The 24,631-nt window shown below is 41.3% G+C and overlaps 1 protein-coding gene and 1 long non-coding RNA gene across 4 annotated transcripts; both read left to right on the plus strand.

The window, feature by feature from the left end:
• Positions 1 to 4,454: 4,454 nt before the first annotated feature.
• LOC132455311 (uncharacterized) lies at positions 4,455 to 12,816 on the plus strand. Of its 3 annotated transcripts, none has more exons than XR_009525168.1 (4): positions 4,455 to 4,546; positions 9,986 to 10,144; positions 10,428 to 10,523; positions 11,948 to 12,815. It is a non-coding gene; the product is annotated as an uncharacterized LOC132455311 (long non-coding RNA). The 3 variants fall into 3 exon arrangements; XR_009525167.1 differs by having other exon boundaries at positions 4,525 to 4,584; XR_009525166.1 differs by lacking the exon at positions 4,455 to 4,546 and having other exon boundaries at positions 9,713 to 10,144; positions 11,948 to 12,816.
• A 1,594-nt stretch (positions 12,817 to 14,410) lies between these two features.
• Positions 14,411 to 20,502, plus strand: LOC132455205 (tripartite motif-containing protein 16-like). The gene is made up of 3 exons (XM_060049015.1): positions 14,411 to 14,552; positions 14,659 to 15,876; positions 16,699 to 20,502. Exons 2-3 carry the CDS (start codon positions 14,661 to 14,663, stop codon positions 17,265 to 17,267), a joined length of 1,785 nt encoding a protein of 594 aa, XP_059904998.1. The 5' UTR covers positions 14,411 to 14,552; positions 14,659 to 14,660; the 3' UTR covers positions 17,268 to 20,502.
• The last annotated feature ends 4,129 nt before the right edge of the window (positions 20,503 to 24,631 follow it).

The raw sequence follows: 24,631 nt of genomic DNA on the forward strand, positions 1-24,631 counted from the left end.
AATAAATGTTTTCAAAATTGTGCAGTACAGTGCACATTGTAATTGACTCATATTTGTGCATTTATTCAATTAAGGTTATTGAGTTTTAGTTAAAGAAACATACTGCTATGTTGCACATAGTTGTTCAGGTACAATGTTTTATCATTTGTGAAGTCAAGTTTGCCCTATTTGTTGTGGGCATTGTCAAGATTATCTCAGGGAGAGTGTAATCCAAACAGTTTTTTCCAATCTGACCATTAAAAATAAGTAAATAAACATGGCACTTTTCCCTTAAATTAAGTTGAAGTATTTTTCTTATTTTGCACAGACAATGTTAACATTTGGAAAGCCTTGTTGCATTCAAGAATGCATCCAGTGGGGCATCACAATAACATTAAGCATGTTGTGTTAATTCCACAACAGGAGATATGTAATGTTACCTAAATTAGGTTTGAGGAAAAATAACCCAAATATCGACATCGGTATCGGCTGATATCGGAATCGAAAATTTAGAGTTGGACAATATCGCATACCGGATATCGGCAAAAAAGCCAATATCGGACATCCCTAGTAGGGACCTTGAGGAGATCCCTGGATCAGCTGGAGGAGACATTGAACATGCAGATGAAGAAGCTGCTTGATGCTGAAATGAAGAGGGTCCAGCAGTATGAAGTAGATGTCACTCTGAATCCTGATACAGCTCATCCCAAGCTCATCCTGTCTGAGGATGGGAAACAAGTACATGATGGAGGTGTAGTGAAGAAACTCCCAGACAACCCTAAGAGATTTGCAAAGCGTTTATATGTTCTCACAAGACAGAGCTTTACTTTACTTTGAGGTCCAAGTAAAAGACAAGACTGCATGGTTCTTAGGAGTGGCCAGAGAGTCCATTAACAGAATAGGTGGGACCACGTGGACCCCTGAAACGGGCTACTGGATTCTTAACTACGACAAGGATGTGTTGATATTTATTGATAAACCAAATGTCCCTCTCCCTCCTAGAGCTGAGCTCCAGAAGGTGGGGATGTTTGTTGATTACGATGAGGGTCTGGTCTCCTTCTATGATGTGGAAGCCAGGGTTCATATCTACTCTGCTACTGGCTGCACCTTTAGTGAGCCTCTCTATCCATTCCTCTGTCCATGTATCTATAATTTTGAAGGTATAAACTCTGCCCCCCTGATCATCTCACCTGTCAATCAAACAGACTAGGACTTTTGTTTTATAATAAAATAATCAACAACTGAAACAACTAATATTGTTTCCTGAATTACAATCTCTACTATGTGAGATCTGATAGAACCTTATTCATATCGTACTTTTCACTTCATTTAACAGACCAATACAACAAATTATATGTGTACTATACAAATATAACCCATTATAACTTAGACTAGACTACACTATTATGTTCAATGCCTTTTTTCTAAACGTTTTTCATATGTTTAACAATAAAATATTCGGTTAGTAGAAAATGTGAAATGCTAATTTGATAACTTCATCAATAATTTCCTGAACCAAATAGTTATATTGCAATATCAATTTGAATCATGTTGGACAACAGGATACAATGGTTGTACACTTTTCAGATTTGAATAAACAATTACCAATAGTAGAATGGGGACATTTTCTGTGGAATAGGTATATTCTCAGTACAATATGTATACAGTAGAATAGGTACATTCTCAGTACACCAGCATGCAACAACTTAACATACACACATTGTAGCTGTGTATGTGTATGTGTGTGTGTGTGTGTGTGTGTGTGTGTGTGTGAGTGTGAGTGTGTGTGTGTGTGTATGTGTGTGTGTGTTGCTGTTTTCTCCTGAATCTGGCAATTTCAAAGGCAGAGTTGCTATTATGAATCAGGCATGAGTCAATGGCAACACACACACACCCACACCCACACCCACACCCACACACACACACACACACACACACACACACACACACACACACACACACACACACACATACACACACACACACACACACACACACACACACACACACACACACACACACACACACACACACACACACACACACACACACACACGAACTGCAGGGCAATACGTTCAACCTTTCAGATTCTTCAGTTCAATTAATTTTACACTTCTGCATTTTTACCAATGCTTTGCACTTTTCCTTCAGCTGTCACTTTGTTTCCAACCATTTACATTTTCTTAAATGGTGTGCACGTTTACATTGTTTTTACTCCATTTAGACTATTGTTCCAATCAATTCACTTGATTTAAGCCATTTAACGTTTCTTTATGTCTTAACCTATGTGGCTTTATTAAAACATATTTTCAACCACACTTTGTTCAGTAGAATAGGTACAACCACACTGCATTTTCTGCAGGATATGCATTTACTAATTATTGTGAGATGACTTTGGATCTGGCCGAGAGCGGTGTGTGGTATGGGTGGATGACGAACAATGTTTTATTTTTTGTCTAAAGCACTTGACAGAAACAATAAATATCCAGTGCCAAAGCCAGTCCCCCATCGTCTGCCTAACGTTAAACACACAACGCAGGTAACTGGTACTGAGGCCAGGCCGGTTACATATATACATGACAACTGAAGACATATTTATACATTTCCCTTAACAAATGATAATGAAGTCATAATATATTGAGAGAAATAAATACAAATTGAAACTCTGCCTTATTCTGCATGTCCCCAGGTGCCTCTAATGATTGTCAAGAAATTGAACGGGGGCATTTCATATGATTTTGAGAGAGAGGGTTTAATGATATGTCTGGTTATGGAACAGGTAGGGGTTAGGGGGCATCTTGCTCTATAGGATGCTACAGGTTAGGCTGCAGACATTGGGGATCAAACCCAGTACCTTTCTGCTGGGAGTTTAAAGGTACACACACACACACACTACTCTCACTTCAAACTATAGATATTTCCCATGAGCTGTTACCATCCAAACCAGCATGGGTTAGGGTTTTGCACGTGGTCTCACAGGAATCCGTGAAATGACTACGGTCGGACGCTTAACTCGAAATCCGCGGGGGGGGGAGGGGGTGAGGTGTGTCTAGAAAATGTTGAAGGGGCGGGGGGGTTGGGTATGCAGGCAGGGGGACAGACCAGGAGGGGGGCCCACCAACCATGTATCCACACTCATATTTTAATTCTGTTTTTAATCCATCCCGCCTATTTTAGCGAATCAAACATTTGTTAACAATCAATGATGGTCATTTACACATTGATTACTGATGCATTCATTTTCCCTTATTGTGGTTATTAAGAGGATCGAGTAGATAACGACACTGCAACTTGAGAGAGAAGTTTCTCTATTATATGAGTCAATAGAATGTAATCATATTTCCGAGTGTACGAGTGTAGTATTGCTATGCATTGCTATATGCAAAAAGAAAAAGACTCTTCAAAAATGTGGTCAACAATTGAACAAAAAAAAATAAAACAGACTCGAACCAAAAACATAAAATATAACTGGAGATATGAAATTGCGTGTCAGACGCCCTCGCTGGACCCCCATTCCACCTCATCCAATCCGCCCCCTTCTCCCCCTCCAGTCTCCAGCCACAACATGAGCCCTCTGACCAGCCAGCAGGTCAGACGCATGAGAGACGACCAGAATGTTAGAAAGTACAGCTTGTTTCCCTCACACGCACACATATACACGCACACATACACATGCAAGCACACAACCAAACATGCGCGCACACAGACATACACTCTAAAAAATTATTCATGAGGTTAGTGGGTAAAACTTAAAGTGAAGAACATTTTCGCCATAATAAAATTAAGTTTGTTGCATGTACATGTATTATTGAGTTGTCAACTTATTTTGATACGCTTTTCAAACTGAAAAAATAGAAATCTGTCTCAGCTTAATAATGTATGTATTTTCAACAAACAGTCTTGATTTAACCTGACAATGAATAAGTATTAAGTTGGTGAAACTTGAAAATCTGGTGACCAAGCAAGCTGAGGGACTGAGATGGCGGCGGTGACACTTGATCCTAAATCAAGCAGCATAGTACATGTCTATTCCAGACCACCACGGAGAGAAGCACATTGAGCAAAGGTACGTACAAAGTAGCCTATTTTTAATTTTAAAGCAACAGCTATCAAACCACAGCACATACTGCATAACATAGCATTGGAAATTTAATGGAGGTTTATGCACTGTAAAAAAAAATGATTTGCAATTGTTGGACTAATTATAGTTTTCAAGTTAGTCAGACTCCGAAACATTTGTTTGGCTAAAAAGGTAAGTGTTTTTATTTTATTTTGTTTTCGAGATGAGGGATGTTAACGGCAAAGTACTGTACTATTTTAATGGAAATATTGTGTCCAACTACTTAAGTTAGCTTTGCTAGCTAGACTACTGATGGCCCCAAAAATAATTATTTCACGAACAGGAATAAATGGTCTAGCACTGAGGGCGTTTAAAACGTGATTTAGTTTGATTATGGCATAATGCATTTAGCAGAGAAAGGTTCCACTCGTGCGCTGTAAAAAGACGGGGGAAAGGTTTCGGTCGGGACTGTCAGTCATACAAGAAGCGTAGGGAACGTGTTTGACGGTGAGGCTCGCCACCGGAGCAGAGACTGTTAACAACAGGTACCTTGGTTATATAATAATAATAATAATACATTTAATTTAGAGGCGCCTTTCAAAACACCCAAGGTCACCTATATATATATGAAGGTATTATTGTAGCAAAAGTCTTTAGCACCTGTAACTGCAGAATTTGAATGCGTACACTAAAGTCACAGTAAATTTGAAGTCGTATATATTTATTTTGCATGTGTACTCTAAAGTCACAAATGTGTAACAGTACATTTGTAGTCGTAAAAAATATATAAATATTTTTTATACCATTGTAAACACAAAATAGGGTCTACGAGTACGCTAATCTGTGTTACAGGTGCACAAATCCTTTTGCTACAATTATTGCAGCGCAGTTGGTGCAAAACACATTCGCACACCCGTGTTTCATAATCTGAGAACATGCCCAAAAGGTGTGCATTCGTAAACCCAAATTTGAACAAATGCATCAGAAGTTGCACATCTGTGAACGCTATGTTAATTCAGCATTTTAATGAGCGAGCACAAAACCATTTTACAACTGCTCGAATCTGCTCCTGCAAGTCTCAGCTGTGGGTTTTTTTGCAGGTTGTTTTGCAACACCCCTAGGTGGTAAATGTGTAGCAAAAGTATTCGTATCCGTAGATGACAGAGCGTCCGTGAGCGGGACAAAATAGTCCCGCCCATAATTTCCTAATCCAATGAAAATCGCCGGCAGGGATGCATTTCTCAAATAGAGTGGCGAAGTCACGCCCCTTCCGGTAGGGCTCATGGGACCTATGAGATCGAAAAATATGAATGGGTGTCAATGGAGAGAAAATAATTATTTTCTGGTCCCAGTCTTTATATGCCCTGGATTACACATATGTTGTTTGTGGATTTAAAGGATAATTTTTCATGCAAAGAAAACTAAAAATGTTCGTGAAGAAGTTTGATAATTTTAGGTTTTATGTGAGGCCGCTTTGTGAACTACAGCTCTTCGCTGCTCTCGACGCATATGATATACGTCACCACACCCGCCCTTGGAACTCGGCACAGAGATGGCGATCTCTCTGCCCCACTTCACCGCTTTTTCCAAGGGGAGGATAAAAGCATCGAAAGAGGTGAAAACCATTATAAATCGGGGCACGTGCAGAGTTTCAGTTATGCCGATGGGAAGATTGTCGGTCTTCTCCACGCCAGTCGCAGGGAGCGTGACGTCACATACGAGCCGTGTAGTCTTTCTCGTTGTGTTTTCTCTACAGCCTTTATCTGAACAATTGCACAATAAACGGTCGAACTCTTTGCATGAAAAATTATCCTTTAAATCCACAAACAACATATGTGTAATCCAGGGCATATAAAGACCGGGACCAGAAAATAATTATTTTCTCTCCATTGACACCCATTCATATTTTTCGATCTCATAGGTCCCATGAGCCCTACCGGAAGGGGCGTGACTTCGCCACTCTATTACACTGGGACCCACCCCGTGCCAGCCATGGAGCTATAAAGATCGCAGCATACGAGTCAGCACGGGATACGTTTATTTCTGGAGAAGTGAAGAGGGCGTCCTACTGAACGGAGATGGGTATCCTACATTATGTTAAATGAAATGACTTAGTTCAAGTGAATTCCCCCCAAAGTATTTCATTAACATGCCGCAAATGTCCTTGAATGTATTTTAATGGTCGCCATAACATAAATTCAGAAATGTTAATGCAATACTTTGGGGAGAATTCCCTTGAACTAAGTCATTTCATTTTACATAATGTAGGATACCCACCTCCGTTCAGTAGGACGCCCTCTTCACTTCTCCAGAAAGAAACGTACCCGCGCAAAGAATGCTGCGATCTTTATAGCTCCATGGCTGGCACGCGATGGGTCCCAGTCAGGGACGGCTGGTATAAATGGGCTAACAGGGCTAAGCCCTCTTACAGTGAAAATAAAAAAAAATATATTAAAAACTTAGAACATATTGTTTTAAATTTTGGTAGAACCTAAAGGAGCAACAGCACCAAAAAGTGACAGAAAAACCCAGGATATATATATCTTCGTTTTTTTCCTGTGAATGGGCTAAATGTATTCAGCCCAAGCGCAGTAGCGTAAACTTCCATTGACGTTTGATTGACAGGTGCCCTGACACGCCCCCTTCATATGCTTCCCATTTGGGCTAAATTAGTTTAGCCCAAAGGCTGACCTAGCACAGTAGCTACAGTACAGTGTCCTTCGACTAATCACAGCACAGTAGCGCAAGTGCAGTATGGCGGGCGTTAGCATGAAAATGAATGAAGTGGATTATTTACTTTCTAATCGGTTTTCTTTAATGTCTTTGGAGGAAAAATTGGAAGTGAAAAGATTGGGGACACATCAACCAAACGATGCACAGATTTACTGTCAGGAGTGCGGTCAGAATATGGCCGGTAATAGTGCATTTGTAAGCGGGTCAACTACGTTTCGTATCGAAACATTTAAAAAGCTGTCTAAATAACCCAACATGACGTGACAAGTGTGTAGAGATAGTGGCCCCTCTCCAAGCTGCATTTTAGCGACAGGCAGTAACAATAAGGTTCTCTAAGGAATCGGAAATGATCTCATTTAATGTTGCATACAACATTGCCAAAGAGGAGTTGCCATTCTCAATTTAAATCCGAAATTATTCTCATGAAGAGAAATGGATTAAACATCAACCCGACGTAGGCCTATAGCAATGAGATGGCATGTGCACAATTCATTGCAGTAGGCCTAATGGGCGACACCTTAAAGCAAAAGACAGCTGCGGACGTCGGAAACGCCACATAGGTATACATGTCCTTCATGATTGACGGCGACACAGACGTCTCTACCAAAGAGTGTGTGATCGTCTACAGCCGCATTTTGCGCAAAGGAAGACCAGTCAACATTTTAATTGTGTAATAGCCTACTTTAAGCACAAAAAAAGTTTTATTTTGCTTAATGGTTTAGTTCGAAATGTTCAATTTCAGCTCAGTGAAGCACTTTAAACACCTTATTTTTCTTTTTATTTATAATTGTGCTTCAAATAAAGAAATGCCTTTCTCTACACCTTAATCTTGTTTAAAAATCATTCACATTATATGAAAGTTATGAACAGAGATATAAAGGTGACCTCATGGCGTCTGGAGCCCTGTGAAGTATTGATAAATGTAATGCATTCTTTAGCCCACCCACCCAAAATCACCACCAGCCGTCACTGTAATTTGAGAAATGCATCCCGGCCGGTGATTTTCATTGGATTAGGAAATTATGGGCGGGACTATTTTGTCCTGCTCACGGACGCTCTGTCATCTACGGATACGAATACTTTTGCTACACATTTACCACCTAGGGGTGTTGCAAAACAACCTGCAAAAAACCCACAGCTGAGACTTGCAGGAGCAGATTCGAGCAGTTGTAAAATGGTTTTGTGCTCGCTCATTAAAATGCTGAATTAACATAGCGTTCACAGATGTGCAACTTCTGATGCATTTGTTCAAATTTGGGTTTACGAATGCACACCTTTTGGGCATGTTCTCAGATTATGAAACACGGGTGTGCGAATGTGTTTTGCACCAACTGCGCTGCAATAATTGTAGCAAAAGGATTTGTGCACCTGTAACACAGATTAGCGTACTCGTAGACCCTATTTTGTGTTTACAATGGTATAAAAAATATTTATATTTTTTTTACGACGACAAATGTACTGTTACACATTTGTGACTTTAGAGTACACATGCAAAATAAATATATACGACTTCAAATTTACTGTGACTTTAGTGTACGCATTCAAATTCTGCAGTTACAGGTGCTAAAGACTTTTGCTACAATAATACCTTCATAGTTATAATCCAGGTAATATACATCAGTTGTGTGTTTAAGTCGAGTTATAGTTTGCCACTGTGACGCTAAGAGTCAAGATTTTGACCGAGGTTAAGTGTGTGTCATGTTTGTAGACTTGTCTGAGCCCAAGGTGGCGGTCGCCGATTGCAATGACCGCTAAATGTAAAGCTAGTCACTTTCTGTCTGGGCTAAAACCATAGATGGTATATAAAATGCTAAAACGAGGGTAATAAATGTTCATAGCTATGTATGGTTAAGACATGGTGGTGACGATAAATTGTGTGAAGCATTGTGTATTGACAGACTAGCTAATCCCCGCTAGCATGCTAATGCTATAGCGGGAATTTCCTCACCGTCATGAAGATAGAAGGAACAGTTGACTATTTTGAAAAGAGACTGCCATAGCCCACCTTTTAAATGCTTTTATTATAATGTTAATGTTAATATTGTGAAATATTTCAGCTAATAAGCTGTTTTAGTTTGCCACTGTGACATTAAGAGACATTGCATTTGACTGTGGTTTATAGGTTAAGCATGTGTGTGAGGCCCCCCAGTGCCCTAGATGGCAGGCCGTGGTTAAGCACGTGTGCGGCCTCCCCATTGCCGAATGGCGGGCGCTGCTAGCAATGTCTCTGCAAAATGTAAAGCTAGTCACTTTCTGTGTGGGCTAAAACCATAGATAGTATATAAAATACTAAAACTAGTGTTATACATGTTCATAGCTATATATGGTTAAGACATGGTGGTGACAATAAATTGTGTGAAGCATTGTGTATTGACAGACGAGCTAAGCTAATCCCCGCTAGCATGCCATAGCCGTAGGCCGGGTATTTCCTCCCACTTGTTCAAAATGTTTTGTGATGGTACCAGAGTGCGTGTTAATGCTTTTATTATGTCTGAGAATACTGGAAATATTACAGTAACTGGCTGTGGGTTACAGAAGTAATACTAAGTTAATTCAGTTAAATATTAGTGAATACAATGATTCATTCTGAAGTAATGGTGTATTACTGAACTGTCATTTTCATGTTTGATGTAATTCGAGTTTTTGCATTACTTACCGGCAGTGCACTTAAAGGGGTGATTCTACAATAAACAGACAGTCTTTCCATAGCTAATGTTACTTGCCAATACTTACCCATAGGCCCTGTTGAGCAAAGTTAACATGTATTTGAGTACTTACATGGGTATTTAGACAATGTAAAGTGATATAATACAGAGTATGGTACTAAGGATAGCTTGTGGAGGATATGTCTATGTGCAGTGTAGCCTTATACGATTTATGTGTGTTATAAGGTGTATGGAGTATGTGTTTAAAATAGGGATGGGGGGGGGGAAAAAACAATTGTGAATTATTGTCTCTGCAGTTAAATGTTTTTAGTGAAACTAAATATTTCCATATCTTGTGTTTCAGGGGAGGATCACATGCAGTGCAAATTTTGCAAATTCTCAAGCTCCAGTCAAGAGGCTCTTCTTTTCTACTATTCCCTGCATTACCACTCCAATACATGCTCCTCCAACACAACTATACCACTATACCATCAGTCCTGAAATTTGAAGTCAAAACCTCACATTGTGATTAAAGTTAAACTACATTGTTCCGCTGATTGTTTTTCAGATATCTGAAGAATTTCGTCGAATCACCAGCAAAGACCTCCTGGAGACTTTCAATGCGTCCCTTGACAAATATGTTCCTCGCCTGCTCAGACTGTACCGGACAAGAAAGGGAGCTTTTGGTCAGCAAATGGAAGACATCCTGGATAAGCTTGATGAACAGGTGAGTGATGGACAGTAAAATGGATGTTATGAGTCATTGCTTTATGTTCTTATTTTTTTACATTTGATAATTATAACAGTATTTTTAATTTGCAACACTAGAAAATGAACTAGTCCGAAGGCTTGCTGTGTTTTTCTTTCTTTCTTTTTTTTCTTTTTTAAAGCGTGCGGCCTGCACTTTATCCTCCATTACTAAAAATAATTTCTGATTTTGCAATTTGTATAAATCCACTATGGCACTTCACTCATTTATATGCTTATATTTTCCACTGTATACTCCTTAGACATCAGACATTTTGTCTCACCGAAAGACTGCAGCACTGAGATGCCTCCCTGTTTTTGTCCGGGATGACACAACCAAGTTTTTCCTGCAGCCTTTGGTAAATAAGAGCAACAATAGGAAATGGACATGTTCTGACTTCAATTAATCGTTGTCAAAAGTGTTTGATTCATAATATCGTCTGGAGGCGCACACAGCCGTTGGCCGTGATAATATGTATTATATGATATAGATATCTATGTATTATATATTATTTAGATATAGAGCTCCAGGACTGTAACGCAAGTGTTGTACACTTCCTTGTTATTTGGATAACCGTTCTGCTGTTGGTGTTATGGCGCATAACACGTCAGACTCTCGTCTCTGGTATTTCTACAACGAGACTCGTAGTGGGGGTTATCTCAGCCATGGTTGAGAATGAATTGGGGAGAAAGGAACTTTGGCTTTGACTCCCTGAAGTACATGAACCACGACATGGAGGAGAAAGGGATTGTTGGCCTCGAATGTCTCCCGCTTTAGCCCTGCTTCCCGCTGCCGAGGGACCACCGCCTCGGCACTGCAGGAGGCGGTGATAAAAACTGACCGCTGCCGAGGTGACCGTCCCTCGGCAGCGAGGCTCCGGCGGGAGACTACCGCGGCCAACAATCCCCTTCTCCATGTCGTGGTTCATGCCTACTTCAGGGAGTCAAAGCCAAAGTTCCTTTCCCCCAATTCATTCTCAACCATGGCTGAGATAACCCCCACTACGAGTCTCGTTGTGGAAATACAAGAGACGAGAGTCAGACGTGTTATGCACCATCACACCAACAGCAGAACGGTTCCTCCATGTTGTGGTTCAGTCTACTTAAGATTGATGTGGACGTGGAAGAACCAGAGACGTCGGAGAACCCGACGCGGTCGTTTGAGACTCATAATAGCCTATCGTCTGGAGGCTCACACAGCTTTTGGCCGTGATAATATATATTATATATTATATGATATAGATATCTATGTATAATATGGGTTTCTAAGAGCCATTGCGATACATCCACCGTAAACGGAGCGCATTGTACCGTGGCTACAAGCTGCTCAGGGCCAGGTGATAATATATTATATGATCTAGATATCTATGCATAATATGGGTTTCTACGAGCCATTGCGATACATCCACTGTAAACAGAGCGCATGGTACCATGGCTACAAGCTGCTCAGGGCCACACCCCCACCCCCCTCCTTGACCTGCTTTGACACGCCCACCGAAACAGCGCATTTGGGGGAAGCTCAATGTGCGACTGGCTCGGAGTGGCTGTAACTGCACCACGGCTGAATTTCGGGGACGTCTTTGAATACTGTGTTTGTGGCCCACTAATACCTATATTAAAGCATCCATAAAATAGCATGGCATGGGATCTTTAAGGGTTAAAAAATATTTTTGGGAACATTTTTACATTTTAATCGGCCCCAAAAAATCCATATCAGTCGGGGCCTAATTACATCCTTTTGTTCGACCTAGCTCTCAATCATGCATCTGTTACTTTTCCTCAGGAAACTGACCCTGACGAAAGAGTGCTCAGAGGCGTGTCTGTGGGTCTCCTTGCTGTCCGTGAAGAAGATGATCCTGCTGTTTCACCAAACGTGCGGGACTGGGCTGTTGTGTTGGAAGGTTCCATCGTGCTACATGACCTGCCAGACCTCGGCACTGCCTTTGCATACCTCTTTGGCCTACTGTATGCAATGAACATTGATTATCCGAAGGAGATGAGGTACACCTTTGAAGCAATTCAGACCATCTTTTTCGAACTTGGCTCTCAGTGCTCCCAGTGCACAAGGTCTCTGAAAACAAAGCTTTTGCTGTGACTCTTAATGTGACTATGTGGAAGCCAACCTTTGTTTTATGCCTGTTCTAGTGCATTGTGGTTGGTGCTTGTAAATATTCACAGCCAGTGATTTAAAACTTGCAAGTCCTCACGGAAAACTTTAAATAATATATTTTTATTTTCAAAATTGTTTCAGGCACCAGTTTGCAAGAGGTGCATATATCCACTGTCAACTGTTAGAGTTTGTGATTGCTTTAGTAACACCTCCGTGTCTGTACACGCTTGCATGTGTTCTCATTTTATGCATGCCATTCTCCTCTGCCTGTGATAAAGAAATGTGTGGGATTATCAGTTGCCAGTCCACAAAGCTCTGGATTCTCATTGGTTTTGTTTTTTATAAAGTCAAGTTCCTTGATTTAATGTGCTACAATGTTTCAAGTTCCATGGTGGTGTTGGAACATGTTTCTGAATAAGAGAAATACAAAGTTTTCAGATACCTTTTGATGTGTGCTATTTATTATTCATTTAGCATTTCTTAAATACAATTACAGCAACATTAATGTTACTTGATTTATAAAGGAACTTTTCTCACTTAAGTAACACGAATATCTGAGTTTGTTGAAGGTAAAAATACATTGAATTGACATTGTGTGTGTGTGTGTGTGTGTGTGTGTGTTGGAAAGCATGAAAAAGCACCAAGGTATCATTTAAAATGATAAAATTATATTAAATCCATTGAGTTAGTATTACTCACAACAATGATCTAATCACAGATTATACTAAAAATCTTCTTTGGAAATTAAGTTTGTTCAGCATACCTAAGCTTTTAAAAGCCAGCTGATTTTAGGTATAGAATATTTAACAATTTAAGTTGGCACTTAGGAAATAAAGTTTTCTGAACATGTCATATGTTTTTAAAAGTAAACTGATATTAAGTGCAGCATACTAAAAAAATGAAGTTGGTACTTGGGGAAATTAATTTTGTTCAACATGTCTAAGCTTTTTGAAGCCCACTCAAATTAGGTTTAGCCTACTTAAAATTTGAGTTGGCATTGGCAAAAGAATGAGTTGGTAGTACTTAATGGATTGAGTTGGTAGTACTTAATAATTGCTTTGTTGGGAATACTTAAAAAGGGTGATGCAAATACTTTATTTTTTAAGTTCTGCCAAGGTGTTATTTTTTAGAGTGTACACACAGAAACACAAACAAATATGTATCTATACATATACACACACTCACACACAAACACACACACACACATATATATATCATCATATACACACACATATACATATACACATACATATATACACACAAACACCTCTTTATGACCTAGGCCTACACCAGGCTTAAGGCTATTGTTAGCCAGAATCATTGTCGTTTTTTTTCGGTAGATCTGAGCTAGACAGCATGCTTTTTTTTTTTTCTGTTTGGGTTCGAGTTGGAGGGCTCAGGCCAAGAATGTCAAGCATCTCCACCGCCGGATTTGTAGCAACGTTAAAGACAATTGCTACCAGCCCACTCCAGCACTGACTTTCGGTTTTGCCCAGTGTACCCAGGTGTTGGCGGAGTGTCAGGGAAGCTGTTGAGGAACACATCGAGTGCAAGCTTGAAGGTAGTCAAGGTTGTGAGGGACTTGACAGTCTTGCTGGTCTTATTTATAGGTTAGTTTTGTGGTTGTACGTTATATTAGTTAAAAGTACTTTTGTGTGTTTGTCTTCTCTGAATTGGGACGTCGGTCAAGTTAGTCTGCCCTACCCTGAGGCAGATAGCTCGTGGATATTATGTTTTATGAGGTTAAAGTCCGGGAGATAAGCCTTGTATAACCACCATGGTTAACCCAATATTAAATCATAAACCATAATAGCACATATAACCTGGACACACAGGGAGAGGTTTGTTTTCATGGGAGACTGTAGAGTGAACTACCAGCCTCAATAAGTCTAGTCAATATTTTTTGAAAAGCGTTTCATCCAACTTAAAGTTGCAAATCACCATTAAATCACCACAATGTCTCTGGTTCTGCACCAGGTCTTGGTCTGTGTTTTGTCTTTTAAAGATTAAACATATTTGAACACACATCAATGCATTTGAAGTAGCCTACAACTTAAATGAATGTGCCATAGTTAACTGTGTGTATGTGGGGGCGGAGCCAGGTGTTAGGGGAGGAGCCAGGTGTTAGGGGAGGAGTGGAGAGGAATTGTTGATGAGGAAACTAAACTTAACATTCCCAGAAACCAAATCCATCCGACGTGGAAGCAGTTCTCTCTTTCAGGAGGACAAAAAAAACCATTGTGAAACTAATAGTCCGACAGACAGAAACAACAACAAGGTGAGAAAAACAGAACAACTTTATGAGAAGTTAAATCTCTTTTCAGATCATGGAATGAAAATATAATGGGATTGCTCAATACATAAACCTTGTCGTCTGTGTCTAGGAATGGCCTCTGCTATCACTTCCTGGTCTGAGGAGAACTTTTCATGTTCCATCTGTCTGGATGTGTTCAGCAGCCCAGTTTCCACACCATGTGGACACAACTTCTGCAGAACCTGTGTTACAAAGTATTGGGATGATAGAGTCTGGTACAATTGTCCTGTTTGCAACGAGCTTTTTCAAACTAGACCCTTTCTACGAGTCAATACCCTTTTATCAGAGCTGGCCGCTCAGTTTAGAACATCCGTACGAGTAGAAGAGCAGCCTTGTGTTGAACCAGCTGAAGTTCCCTGTGATGTCTGTACTGGTACCCAACTGAAGGCCGTGAAGTCCTGCCTAGTGTGTCTTATCTCTTTCTGCCAAACCCACCTGGAGCCACATCAGAGAGTCGAAGTCCTGAAGAAACATCGGCTGGTCGAGCCTATGGACCGTCTGGAAGACAGGATGTGTAAGAAACACGAACGACTTCTGGACCTCTTCTGCCAGACTGAACAGGTGTGTGTGTGTCAGTTCTGCACAGAGACCGACCACAAGTCCCATCCTGTTGTATCTCTAAAGGAGGAATATGATGTGAAGACGGCCCAGCTGGGGAAGATAGAGGCTGAAGTTCAGCAGATGATCCAGGAGAGACAAAAAAATATTCAGGAGATTAAAGACGCAGTTAAACGCAGCAAAGCAGACGCAGACAGAGAGATAGCCGATGGTGTGCAGGTCATCACTGCTCTGATGCGCTGCATTGAAAAGTGCCAGGATGATCTCAACAAAATGGTTAAAGAGAGACTGAAAGACACAGAGAAACAAGCTGAAGACCTCATCAAAGAGCTGGAGCAGGAGATAGAAGATCTGACCAATAGAACCTCAGAGGTGAAGCAGCTCTCACACACTAAAGACCACCTCCACTTCCTCCAGGCCTTCAGATCCCTGAAGGATCCTCCACCCACCAGGGACTGGACGACAGTGGAGGTCCGTCCTCCGTCATACGTAGGGACCTTGAGGAGATCCCTGGATCAGCTGGACATGGAGATGAAGAAGCTGCGTGATGCTGAACTGAAGAGGGTCCAGAAGTATGAAGTAGATGTGACTCTGGATCCTGATACACCTAGTCCCAGTCTCATCCTGTCTGAGGATGGGAAACAAGTACATGATGGAGATGTAATGAAGAAACTCCCAGACTTCATGGAGATGAATAAGCTACCTGACCTGAAAACAGGTGTAAAGAAGTGTAAGTGTAAAATCGAATGTGTATTATTGTATTTGTATTAATTCTTGACAATGTTAGTAGGGTTGGTAGTATTTTATTGTTAAACACAATTGAATAATATTCATGGTACCATCATCATTAATAATAGTAAGTAATTATTTTTACATAAATTATGTGTGTATTCTATTTTAACTATTTTGTTTTAATCATTGTTGTTATAAGGCCTTTTATGTTATTCTATAATGCTTGCTCATAATATTTGCTAATAATTATTAGGAATATGTCTGGATTCATATTTTATGATTTTATAAATTTATATTAATCATTACTATCATTATTATATCAGACATAATCATGTTACTAAACAGGTTATTTATTTTTGATATTAAAAAAAATTACAATTATAATTGACATAAAATAACTTTTTACTATTAGGCAAGGCAAGGCAACTTTATTTATATAGCACTTTTCATACACAAGGCAGACTCAAAGTGCTTCACATATAAACATTGTCATACAATAAAATAAAAGAAAACATAAGTAAAAGAAAACATATGCAAAGAAATGGGTAAAATAGAAAATTAAAAAGGCTTTTTTGTATTAAAATAGAAAATAAAGGCAAAGTTAAAAAAGCTTTTTAGAAAGTACAATGTATTTAAGATTTAGCAGAAAGTTAAAGCAAACATAAAAGATCCGATCACATTAATGGAATGCTGTTTATAATTATACTTATATACATTAGTATTTAAATAATTTCAATAATTTGAAATTATTTGAATGACTACCTCATTAGGGCATTTCTGTGTGGTTAAATGGCATAATTATGTCTTGTTTTCCCTTCAGATGCCTGTGAACTCACTCTGGACCCGAACACAGCCCACAGACATCTCTTTCTGTGTGAAGACAACAGAAAGGTGATGCAGCTTGGAATAACACAGAGGTATCCTGACCACCCAGAAAGATTTGACTACCGAAGACAGGTGTTGTGTAGAGAGGGTCTGACTGGCCGCTGTTATTGGGAGGTAGAGTGGGAAGGCGAGGTGGATATAGGAGTGACGTACAGAGGAATCACAAGGAGAGGAAGGGGGGACGACAGCTTAATTGGACAGAACCACATGTCCTGGTGTCTTCATGGTGAGGATGCTAATGATGTTGATAATGTTTACTCTTCCTGGTACAACGGTAATGAAACAATATTGCCTTCCCCCCCCCCCGTTCACTTTAAGAGAATAGGAGTGTATCTGCACCAATCTGCTGGCATTCTGTCCTTCTACAGTGTGTCCCCAGATGTGGGAGGCTCCTCAGGCAAACGGACACACATCCACACCTTCCATTCAACGTTCACTCACGACCTCTACCCTGGGTTTACGTTATATGATTCTGATTCCACAGTCACTCTGTGTCGGTTGTAGTCTCTCCCTCCCTCCCTCCCTCCCTCCCTCCCTTCCTCATTTAGTGCATGGCAGGATTGTGTTCTCTACAGATTGAGGGACTGTTGTATAATTTGTGTGATGATAATCTATAGTCATGTTGTTGTTTTGGAGGGGGGGTCTTGTGGTCTTTGTGGCCAGCCAGCCGTCACTGGGCAGCATTTATATTTGGTCAAAATGACAGAGTTGACCAAAATCACACCGAAACACCGTACAGTCTGTCCACAACATGGTTCAAGTGATAATTGTAGACTATTTTGGAAACATAGAAATAAAGTAGAAAGCCAGACGGGGGTTGAAGGAAAAGGGGTCTCCTCTGAGATCTACAGGTTGAAGAGCAGGGAACTGAATGAGGAAGATGAAGGTGAAAAGAAAATCTGCATTCTAGTGAATTCTTATGATAACCATATAAGGAGATGGAACAATCAAAAAAATATATATAAATATATCCACAAAAATCCATTGACGTACAATAGTTTTATATTCCTATGTGTGTAGCTATACCATATCAGCATTGTAACCTGATAGCAGGGCTGCTCTCTGCCTATTCATGGGAATGACATGCTTTTATTTCTTGGTCAAGATTTTGTAAATAATGTAATTTAAATGAAAGAAGAGTCTCTCTCTCTCTCTCTCTCTTGAATTTGAAAGTGGTTTCCTCTGTTGCCTTTGCTTTTTTCTTAGCTTTTTTTTTCACAATGAAATTCTGATGTATTTTTTAACCGTGGGCTTTGATTGACCTTCACTGTTCTTTAAATAAACAAAATCTGTGTGATCATCCCATCTTTGTCCACTGGGAGGTACTTTAGAGTAGGATTTAACTTTTGCTCAGGTGAGCGATGCGACATCCCCCCAGAGAGTGTATTCCCTGTAACTTGACTGCATTGTTTGGACACTATTAAATCCCTATATTGTCCCCTCGCTTAAGGTGAGGACCCAAGTGGGGCCACCAGCGGCAAACCAAATATAAGAGACAAGGAAGTGTTCTTGGTCCCCCTCGTGTGTACCCAAGGTGAGCTCTGTCTGTCTTCACTTCACTACCCTTTTCTTGGACTGAGTTGTTCCAAGAACAACTGACTTTTATGGCCTCTTTCACAAGCACACAATTTGGGTAGGCCTACCGTCAGTTATATCGCAATTTATTAAAGGGGACATATTAAGAAAACAACACTCTTCCTGAGATTTGGGTTTTGGGTCTCTGGTGCCCCCTCACGCATACAAACTTTGAAAAAAGTCTGTAGATGATTATTTGAGTGAGATATGCATTTCTGAAAGTACCCGGTCTACAGTTACCAAAAGAGTGAGTCCGTTTTGACGGCCCCCTCCTACGTAGGAAGGGGGCACATTTGAATATTACCACCCACTTTCCCACCCCCCTCCAAGCAGAGCATGGCTACGATTTTGTGGACCAGCGGATGAGCGCTGGGAGGAGGTGTTCACGCATTTCAGAAGCAGGGATATTCCATACAATATTAGATGGCTAATTTGTCAGTTTTCCATGTGATCGCCTGGCATGAAGTCGGGCGGAGCTGCCAGACTGCCGCCAGAGCTCCCCCCCGCCAGAGCTGCCGGACTGCCGCCAGAGCTTCGGCGGCAGTCCTGCAGCTCCAGCGGGGGGAGCTAGCATTAAAACTACAGACACCAGAAAAAGCGCATTCTGAAGGGGCTGAAACAGAGGGGAATAGCGGTAGGCAAACTGCCTCTAATTTTTTTTTTTCTGAAACTCATATACTATGTTTACTTGTTGGGAAAAAACACCTTAATATGCCTCCTTTAATGTTAGATTTATTTTATACAGCTCAGAAATTTACCGTTGTTTCGATTGTTCTCAGTCTCACGGGTGGCTTTGCAAGTTGTTTAAAGATAGATGCAAATGACGGTATCCGGTAAATAGAGAGAGACCAATACTGTGTCTGGGAATGCATGCTTAATTGCGGCACAGACTAAAAGGACACCTTTGGGCCAATGATAGGCCACGTTTCATAAAAGCCAGGCTACATCACCAGCCTAGATTAGGACATTAAAGAAATTGTGAATATCTTTTAAACAAGCCAACAGTACAGAAATGTGCCAAACAACGGCAAGCAATGGAAATGGCCTGAGCAGCCATGGATGTATTCATATTGACTTTGGGAAAAAGGGGGAATATTAGTTTATTCTGGTCAGTAATGACTTCCGGTCAGTAATGATCTTACTCACACTAACAAGAGGTCTAAATAATGAGTAGTAAAACCTCCTGTGTGTTCTCCCGTGTGTTTTTATACGGATCTACTGGTGTATAACATTTTAAGTCAGCCCCGTACAATCCAGCCTCTAACGGACTGGCAGCAATATTCAACCAGTCACTTAACATACTGTATGGCCTGGGTATAGGTATTCACTACAAGGCTGCCTTCATTTAACGTTGCTGCAATTCTACAGGATCACACCGTCAACCGAAATGGGAAAATCTCTGTCTATCCTCTTCTCAAAAATGTTAATAAGCTGTGTCCGGAATGAACTAAATTGTATGCACAGATGCAAAATAAAACATTTTGACCTCAGCCAAATAGGAAGGTGTTGGTTTGCATTTCAGGGGAGAGGATGAGAGCATAGCAGGTGTTGAGTGCATTTTTTTTTTTTAACTAATTGTGAAACCAATTACTTAATACTTTTTCAAATATTTAATTTAAAATCTATTAATTGTATTCTGCAATCGGAGTCAATGCGATTCCCGTGAATCGATCCTTTTTTACCTTCAACCATTATTCAAATATTTAACAAATCATAAAATGTTGACATTTATGCATATTGAAACCGATTTCCGATATTTTTCACACTTGTTTGGATTCCACAGTTTTAGTTTTGTTCCCACTTTGTATATTTCCCATCGTCTCATTGACCTCTTTTGAGCCCTTTAGAGCGTGTGACGCAGCAGGTACCTTGAATTAGGCCCCAGTACCAATGGTGCCTTTTTACGGCCCTTTACCCTGTAATAAAACCCTGTAATTCAGTTGTAAAAAAAAAAGTAAAACTTTCCTCATTGTTATTTATTAAGCACATTTTACACAGCACACAACATAAATAATATGGATAGCAATGCAGACATGCTGGTGATGCTCGACCCCAGCGCTGCCTTCGACACAATGGACCACAGCATTCTTCTTCCTCATCTCGCACACGATGTCATCAAAGGTTCTGCTCCTCTCTGGATTAGATCTTATCTCACAAATTATAACACATTTTTTTTCCCTGCTGAAGAATCAGCATCAAAGGGGTCATCACTATTATACCTGTTAAGCCCTTTGTAACTGTGATTAAGGGCTATAGGCCTACAAAAAAAATCAAATTGAGTTTGTGAACATGAGCCAACATGACTGACTTGAATAAGGAAAGCCTCAGCCACACCAATGGGTATGTTCGACTATAATTCCCGTTGTTGTGTTCATATAATGTTTTACTAGGCCCCCATTAGGGTTTAAATGTGGTCGAGAGGGGTTTACATGTTTAAATGTGGTTGATAGGGTTTACATGTTTAAATGTGGTCGATAGTGTTTGAGTGTGGTCGCTAGTGTTTACATGTGGTCGATAGTGTTTAAATGTGGTCGATAGTGTGTAGGTGTGGGCGAGAGTGTTTAAATGTGGTCGATGGTGTTTGGATGTGGTCGATAGTGTTTAAATGTGGTCGATAGGGTTTACATGTTTAAATGTGGTCGATAGTGTTTAATTGTGGTCGATAGTGTTTAATTGTGGTCGATAGGGTTTACATGTTTAAAGGTCCCATGACATGAAAATCTCAATTTATGAGGTTTTCTAACATAAATATGAGTTCCCCTAGCCTGCCTATGGTCCCCCAGTGGCTAAAACTTGCGTTTGGTGTAAAACGAGCACTAGCTGTTCTGCTCGCCTTTGAAAAAACGGAGGCTCAAGCGCGCTGATTTGGAAATCTGTGCTCATGACGTCATGAGGAATCTCAGCTCCTCCCCTTACTCTGCCTGGCCCGCCCAGAGACGTTGGCCCGCCAATGAGACTCGACCGTGCGAGCGCCACACGTGTGTGTGTGTGTGTATGTGTGTGTGTGAATACACACACTGTAACGCAAGTGTTTCTTGTCGGTTCTTTGACGTGTCTTGTATTTCTACAACGAGACTGTCGCGGGGGTTATCTAAGCCATGGTTGAGAAGGAATTGGGGGAAAGGAACTTTGGTTTGACTCGCTGAAGTACATGAACTGCGACATGCCGCCGGTTGCCGCGAGGCACCATCGCCCGGCAGCAGGCAGCCGGCCGCAGGCAGCGCGCGGTTCAGTCGACTTCAGGTTGATGTGGAAGAACCAGAGACGTCGCAGAACCCGACAAAGTCGTTTGTGATTCATAATATCGTCTGGAGGCGCACACAATATGTTATATGATATAGATATCTATGTATCATATGATATTATTTAGATATAGAGCTCCAGGACTGTAACGCAAGTGTTGTACACTTCCTTGTTATTTGGATAACCGTTCTGCTGTTGGTGTGATGGCACATAACACGTCTGGTATTTGGAGGAGAAAGGGATTGTTGGCGGCGAATGTCTCCCGCTTGAGCCCCGCTGAGGGACCACCGGCGGAGGTGCATAAGCGCTGCCCGGCAAAGATCCCTTTCTCCTCCTTGTCGTGGTTCATGTTCTTGAGGGAGTCAAAGCCAAAGTTCCTTCCCCCAATTCATTCTCAACCTTGGCTGAGATAACCCCCAATACGAGTCTCGTTGTAGAAATACCAGATGCGAGAGTCCGACGTCACACCAACAGCAGAACGGTTATCCAAATAACAAGGAAGTGTACAACACTTGCGTTACAGTCCTGGAGCTCTATATCTAAATAATATCATATACATAGATATCTATATCATATAACATATTGTGTGCGCCTCCAGACGATATTATGAATCACAAACGACTTTGTCGGGTTCTGCGACGTCTCTGGTTCTTCCACTTTCACATCAACCTGAAGTCGACTGAACCGCGCGCTGCCTGCTGCCGGCTGCCCGCTGCCGGGCGATGGTGCCTCGCGGCAACCGGCGGCATGTCGCAGTTCATGTAGGCTACTTCAGCGAGTCAAATCAAAGTTCCTTTCCCCCAATTCCTTCTCAACCATGGCTCAGATAACCCCCACGACAGTCTCGTTGTGGAAATACAAGACACGTCAAAGAACCGACAAGAAACACTTGCGTTACAGTGTGTGTATTCACATTGATGTGGACGTTGAAGAACCAGGAACGTCGGAGAACCCAACGCGGTCGTTTGAGATTCATAATATCGGCTCACACAGCTTTTGGCCGTGATAATATATATTATATGATATAGATATCTGTGTAGGCTATATGATCATATTTAGATATAGAGCTCCAGGACTCCCGTGTGTTCTAGAATATTTACAGAACACGGCTAAAGGCTGTGTGCGGCTCGCCATTGCGATACATCCACTGTAAACAGAGCGCATGGTGGCTGCAAGCTGCTCAGGGCCACACCCCCACCCTCCTCCTTGACACGCCCACCGAAACAGCGCATTTGGGGGAAGCTCAATGTGCGACTGGCTCGGAGTGGCTGTAACTCTGCACCACGGCTGAATTTAGGGAACGTCTTTGAATACTGTGTTAGTTGCCCACTAATACCTATATTAAAGAATACATAAAATAGCATGTCATGGGACCTTTAAATGTGGTCGATAGTGTTTATATATGGTTGATAGGGTTTACATTTGGTCGATAGGGTTTACATGTGGTCCATAGTGTTTAAATGTGGGCGATAGTGTTTAAATGTGGGCGATAGTGTTTAAATGTGGTTGATAGGGTTTACGTGTGGTCCATAGTGTTTAAATGTGGGTGATAGTGTTTAAATGTGGGCGATAGTGTTTACATGTGGTCGATAGGGTTTACATGTGGTCCATAGTGTTTAAATATGGTTGATAGTGTTTAAATGTGGTCGATAGTGTTTACATGTGGTCGATATTGTTTAAATGTGATCGACAGTGTTTAAATATGGTCGATAGTGTTTAAATATGTTCTTTTCCCTCACTCTCCACCTCATCCCTAACTCTCCACCTCAAGCTGGTGTGTAGTGAGCGTTCTGGCACCGATTGGCTGCCGTGCATCACCCAAGTGGGTGCTACATATTGGTGGCGGTTAGTGAGGTCCCCCCTTCACTTTAGGCGTCTTTGAGTGTTATTCATTATTATTATTCTTCATGTTTAACCTCTGTTTTCCTTTTATTCCTAGTCTGTTTTACATAGTTTTGAATGATGACTATATGCTCTGTAAGGTGACCTTGGGTGTCTTGAAAGGCGCCTCTAAATTAAATGTATTATTATTATTATTATTATTGTCACGTCAGAAGATGCAACACCATTGCTGCGCTGCGCCTGCACACGGCTCTGTTTTTAGAGCCAGTTTTGTTGAGTTTCATCTAGATACCTGTGTGCCAGGACAGGTGGCTGTGGTGTGTTGCGTGCGTTCGGTCCATGACCCTTTCTCCTACAGGTGAAGCCTCTTTTGGATGGTGAATGAGAAGATGATTTCCAACCTGCACACTCAGCTCCTCGCGGCAGACCAGCCGCTCGCCGCGCTCCAGGCTCTTGGCCACGCTGTGGTCCGCGCAGACAGCGAGTTCAGGGCCTCCACTTCTGACGCGGTGAAGAGGGTGTCATGGCCGTCCACCGCCAGTGGGCCCTCCCCTTTACCGTAGACGCTCAGGATCTTCAGCTCCCCGCTGTGACTGGACATGTGGGAGGAGCCAGGGGCGTCCACACCCAGACTCTCTGAGGTGGCGTTGCGCTGAGGGCTACGGTCTCCAAAGGCATCGCAGTCTTCTGTAAAGGAAGAAGAAAAGGAAAAAGTACAGGTCATACTCAGAAAATTTGAATATCGTGCAAAAGTTCAGTAATTTAAAAGCCCAAACTAATACATTATGTAGGCTCATTACATGCAAAGTGAGATATTTAAAGCCTTTATTCGTTATAATTTTGAAGATTATTGCTAACAATTTATGAAAACCCCAAATTCAAAATCTCAGAAAATTATAATATTGTGAAAATTTTCCAAACTGTAGGCTCAAAGAGTCACCAAGAAAGTTAAGTGGAAGGGCAAAGTGTGGAAGGAAAAGGTGCACAAGCAGCAGGGATGACCCCAGCCTGGAGAGGATTGTGCGCAAAAGGCCTTTCAAAAGTGTTGGAGAGCTTCACCAGGACTGGACTGAGGCTGGGGTGAGTGCATCAAGAGCCACCACACACAGACCAATCTGTGAAATGGGCTTTAAATGTCGTATTCCTCTTGTCAAGCCGCTCCTGAACAAAAAACAACGTCAGAAGCATTTTACCTGGGCTAAAGAAAA

This window comes from Gadus macrocephalus, chromosome 4 (genome assembly GCF_031168955.1).
Source record: "Gadus macrocephalus chromosome 4, ASM3116895v1".
Classification (NCBI taxonomy): Eukaryota; Metazoa; Chordata; class Actinopteri; order Gadiformes; family Gadidae; genus Gadus; species Gadus macrocephalus.

Excerpts from the sequence above, each read along its gene's own strand:
- LOC132455205 (XM_060049015.1), top strand. The coding sequence starts at position 14,661 with ATGGCCTCTGCTATCACTTCCTGGTCTGAGGAGAACTTTTCATGTTCC. Across the intron at positions 15,877-16,698 it reads GAAAACAGGTGTAAAGAAGT|ATGCCTGTGAACTCACTCTG; the intron begins GTAAGTGTAAAA and ends TTTTCCCTTCAG.